Source organism: Lipophrys pholis (assembly GCF_963383615.2).
Source record: "Lipophrys pholis genome assembly, contig: SCAFFOLD_28, whole genome shotgun sequence".
NCBI lineage: Eukaryota > Metazoa > Chordata > Actinopteri > Blenniiformes > Blenniidae > Lipophrys > Lipophrys pholis.
In genome coordinates this window covers 1084270-1089269 of record NW_028292088.1, presented here as the reverse complement: position 1 = coordinate 1089269, position 5000 = coordinate 1084270, and the positions used below count along the sequence as shown (strand labels likewise).

At 47.0% G+C, this 5000-nt stretch overlaps 1 protein-coding gene across 1 annotated transcript in view; it reads left to right on the top strand.

The window, feature by feature from the left end:
- vps8 (VPS8 subunit of CORVET complex) overlaps positions 1 to 5000 on the top strand; it is an 89585-nt gene that overhangs the window by 53957 nt on the left and 30628 nt on the right. The window contains exons 28-30 of the mRNA XM_080493911.1: positions 1276 to 1347; positions 1438 to 1557; positions 3641 to 3697. Of these exons, the coding sequence (XP_080350037.1) occupies positions 1276 to 1347; positions 1438 to 1557; positions 3641 to 3697 (249 nt within the window). The remainder of the gene's footprint in view (positions 1 to 1275; positions 1348 to 1437; positions 1558 to 3640; positions 3698 to 5000) is intronic.

Below are 5000 nucleotides of genomic sequence, written 5' to 3'. Positions count from 1 at the left end.
CTCACAGTACCCTCACTCACAGTACCCTCACCCACAGTACCCTCACTCACAGTACGCTCACATACAGTACCCTCACTCACAGTACCCTCACACACAGTACCCTCACCGTACAGCGATTGGGATTCACACTCACATATTTTGAACAAGTCTTAAATTTAAAAGATATTAGTAAAAGTCTTTGAGGCACTGAGTACAATCTGTCAACAACATTTCCCAAAAGATCCCAGAGTAGCAGTACTCGGGTTGGTACCTTCAAGAGCTCAGAAGTATCTTTTATAAATTCTGACAACGGCAGCAGTGGAATGTAAGAATATTAAATAGGACAGAGTGGCGCCTCCAACTGGTAGTATGTGGAATGAGGAAGTTTTCCAAACGGAACAATGAAGCATTTCTATGAAAATACTTGAAGAAATACTTGTTGGAAGATGGCGATCGACATACTTCTACGACTAAACACGCCTTAGTACACACACTCTGCTCCCTTACTGACACCCAGAGCTCCTCTTCACCTCCTCTTCACCTCCTCTTCACCTCCTCTTCACCTCCTCTTCTCCTCCTCTTCACCTCCTCTTCACCTCCTCTTCTCCTCCTCTTCACCTCCTCTTTTCCTCCTCTTCACTTCCTCTTCTCATCCTCTTTTCCTCCTCTTCACCTCCTCTTCTCCTCTTCTCCTCCTCTTCACCTCCTCTTCTCCTCCTCCTCTTCTCCTCCTCTTTTCCTCCTCATCTCCTCCTCTTCTCCTCCTCTTCACCTCCTCTTCACCTCCTCTTCTCCTCCTCTTCACCTCCTCTTTTCTTCCTCTTCACTTCCTCTTCTCATCCTCTTTTCCTCCTCTTCACCTCCTCTTCTCCTCTTCTCCTCCTCTTCACCTCCTCTTCACCTCCTCCTCTTCTCCTCCTCTTTTCCTCCTCTTCACCTCCTCATCTCCTCCTCATCTCCTCCTCCTCTTCACCTCCTCTTCTCCTCCTCTTCTCCTCCTCTTCACCTCCTCATCTCCTCCTCATCTCCTCCTCCTCTTCACCTCCTCATCTCCTCCTCCTCTTCACCCCCTCTTCTCCTCCTCTTCTCCTCCTCATCTCCTCCTCATCTCCTCCTCTTTTCCTCCTCTTCACAATACTCATTTCCTGCTCCCATGTGAAGTCGCCTGAACGAAGGCAGCTGGACAGAGTACACATAAAGTACTCTTGAATGGTGTAACTGAAAGTATAAGTAGTAACTAACAGCTGAATGAATTCCTGAGTACCCGGTGATGATTTGTCCTCTGCTGCTTCTCAGACCTTTGAGGACTTTAAGAACGACAAGCAGGCTCTGGAGTACCAGCAGAGGATCGTGGACATTCTGCTTCAGGTGAAACCTCCAGGTGGCAGCGCCGCTCTAGAAGAGGAACGGGTCTGATGACGGTTCCTCTGTTCCTCTGTGTGTGTCGGTTCCCTGCAGGTGATGGTGGACAACCCCGACTTCACGCCGTCTCAGGTGGGCGGCCTCTTCACCTTCCTGGCTCGCCAGCTGGCCAAGCCGGACAACACGCTGTTCGTGAACAGGAAGCTGTTTGATCAGGTGAGCGCCTGCCGGGGCTCTGGTTCCTCGGGTCGGAGCAGGAACCCGGGATGGAAGGGGAGACGTCTCTGTTCCGGGGAGACGGGGACATTCATGTGGCGCCACTTTTACAGAGCGCAGTCCGTCACCCCGTCGTATGTAGGGGTGGGAACCGTAGACCGGTTCTGACTGAGAACCGGTTCCCATGGATCCATTCCATAGGAACCGTACACCTTAAATGTGTTCGATTCTTCTGAACGATTCATTTCCACCACGACGTCATGTCGCGTTGTGGTACGTAGCATGACGTAGCATGACGTAGCATGACGTAGCATGACGTAGCATGATGTCACTCTGCGACGCAGAACCTCCTTCAACCAGGAGAAAACATGGAGGAAGAAGGTCTGAAGTGGGAGACCATAAAGGACTAGATAATAGGACACGGTAATACATGTTCCACTCACCACGTCCTGAATCCACAGAGTCCACAGCCTGTCCCCACAGCCTGTCCTCACAGCCTGCCCCCACAGCCTGCCCCCACAGCCTGCCCCCACAGCCTGTCCTCACAGCCTGTCCCCACAGTCTGTCCCCACAGTCTGTCCCCACAGCCTGTCCTCACAGCCTGTCCTCACAGCCTGTCCCCACAGTCTGTCCCCACAGTCTGTCCCCACAGCCTGTCCTCACAGCCTGTCCTCACAGCCACAAGGTCCAAGTTAAAACAAAAGAAAAAAGGTCTCGGTGCAAATCCCGGCAGGAGCCTTTCTATGTGGAGTTCTCATGTTCTCTCCGGGTTCTCTCCGGGTTCTCTCCGTGTTCTCTCCATGTTCTCTCCATGTTCTCTCCAGGTTCTCTCCGTGTTCTCTCCATGTTCTCTCCGGATTCTCTCCGTGTTCTCTCCGTGTTCTCTCCATGTTCTCTCTGTGTTCTCTCCGTGTTCTCTCCGTGTTCTCTCCATGTTCTCTCCGTGTTCTCTCCGTGTTCTCTCCGTGTTCTCTCCATGTTCTCTCCATGTTCTCTCCGTGTTCTCTCCGTGTTCTCTCCGTGTTCTCTCCATGTTCTCTCCGTGTTCTCTCCGTGTTCTCTCCATGTTCTCTCCATGTTCTCTCCGTGTTCTCTCCGTGTTCTCTCCGTGTTCTCTCCGGGTTCTCTCCGGGTTCTCTCCATGTTCTCTCCTACTAATGAGGGAGTTTTAATAAACGGACTCTGCCGTCAGTCTTTCCCGAGTAGTGAATGTCTGCTCCAACGAGCCGACAGCGTAGACATATGCTAGTAGAACTTCACTTTATGTGTGAGCCTCTAGTTGTCGCAGTATTAAACGCTCTACTAGAGTATGTCTACTGTGTAGACATACTCTAGTAGAGGTCTACTGCTGTATGTCTATGTATTAGATCATTCTGAGTTGAATATCCCTTCACAAAAAGCACCAACACAATATGAAAACACAGCGTTCCCTGCAGACCGAGAGAACGAGTTCCTCCTCGTATGTCACTTCCTCTTTCCTCTCCAGGCTCCGCCCCCCAGAGAGGGTTACCTTGTCAACGGCACAACATTTTAAAAAGTGTAAATTCCAGGGGGCAAAGAAGGAAAATACACACTGACTGTTCTTTTTTAAGGGAAGAATTATAATCCAAGTTTCATGTTTGGAAAAAATACTAATTGTTCCTTTTGGTGCAGAAAACTGTGTAAAACTACTTTTCCCCTCAAAACAATACTCAGGAATCGTTAGGAGAACTGATAAAATATTATCAATTCTCATCCCGAGTCGTATGACAGTGTGATCCTCATGTTCCTGCTCATCGGAGCTGCCATGTCAATGTTCAGGACCTTTATGAGAAAAGACAGATGAGAGGTTCTCTCTGCACGGTTCAGGATCTGAGTGTTTTGGTTCTACTGATAAAAACATCCTAATGCTGGCTTTCATCGGAATATGTGAGTGGATGAGAGGACGATGAGGTCCTCTGAGAGGCTGAGAAGACGAGTCTCACGTGTCCCTCAGGTGGCGTGTTGATGTGACTTGGTCCATCAGTGACACACCTGGAGGGGAACCTGCTGTCAGGTAGAACGGGCTGGACTCTGTCTGATCTCCTCTCTCTTCTTTGTTCAGGTTCTGGAGTTCCTCTGCTGTCCAGACGACGATTCCAGACACACTGAGAGACAGCAGGTCCATGAGAACTTCAGCTGTATTAACTACACTGTACCTGGAACCCGTTAAATACCTGGAACCTCGTTAAATACCTGGAACCCGTTAAATACCTGGAACCTGGTTAAATACCTGGAACCTCGTTAAATACAGATAAATACCTGGAACCTCGTTAAATACCTGGAACCTCGTTAAATACCTGGAACCTCGTTAAATACAGATAAATACCTGGAACCTCGTTAAATACCTGGAACCTGGTTAAATACAGATAAATACCTGGAACCTCGTTAAATACAGATAAATACCTGGAACCTCGTTAAATACCCGGAACCTCGTTAAATACCTGGAACCTCGTTAAATACAGATAAATACCTGGAACCCCGATAAATACCTGGAACCTGGTTAAATACCTGGAACCTGGTTAAATACAGATAAATACCTGGAACCTCGTTAAATACCTGGAACCTGGTTAAATACAGATAAATACCTGGAACCTCGTTAAATACCTGGAACCTGGTTAAATACAGATAAATACCTGGAACCTCGTTAAATACCCGGAACCTCGTTAAATACCTGGAACCTCGTTAAATACAGATAAATACCTGGAACCCCGATAAATACCTGGAACCTGGTTAAATACAGATAAATACCTGGAACCTCGTTAAATACCCGGAACCTCGTTAAATACCTGGAACCTGGTTAAATACAGATAAATACCTGGAACCTCGTTAAATACCTGGAACCTTGTTAAATACCTGGAACCTCGTTAAATACACATATATACCTGGAACCTCGTTAAATACCTGGAACCTCGTTAAATACAGATAAATACCTGGAACCTTGTTAAATACCTGGAACCTCGTTGAATACACATAAATACCTGGAACCTCGTTAAATACACATATATACCTGGAACCTTGTTAAATACCTGGAACCCCGTTAAATACCTGGAACCTCGTTAAATACAGATAAATACCTGGAACCTTGTTAAATACAGATAAATACCTGGAACCTTGTTAAATACCTGGAACCCCGTTAAATACACATAAATACCTGGAACCTTGTTAAATACCTGGAACCCCGTTAAATACCTGGAACCTCGTTAAATACAGATAAATACCTGGAACCCCGTTAATTACCTGGAACCTCGTTAAAAACAGATAAATACCTGGAACCTTGTTAAATACAGATAAATACCTGGAACCTTGTTAAATACCTGGAACCCCGTTAAATACACATAAATACCTGGAACCTTGTTAAATACCTGGAACCCCGTTAAATACCTGGAACCTCGTTAAATACAGATAAATACCTGGAACCCCGT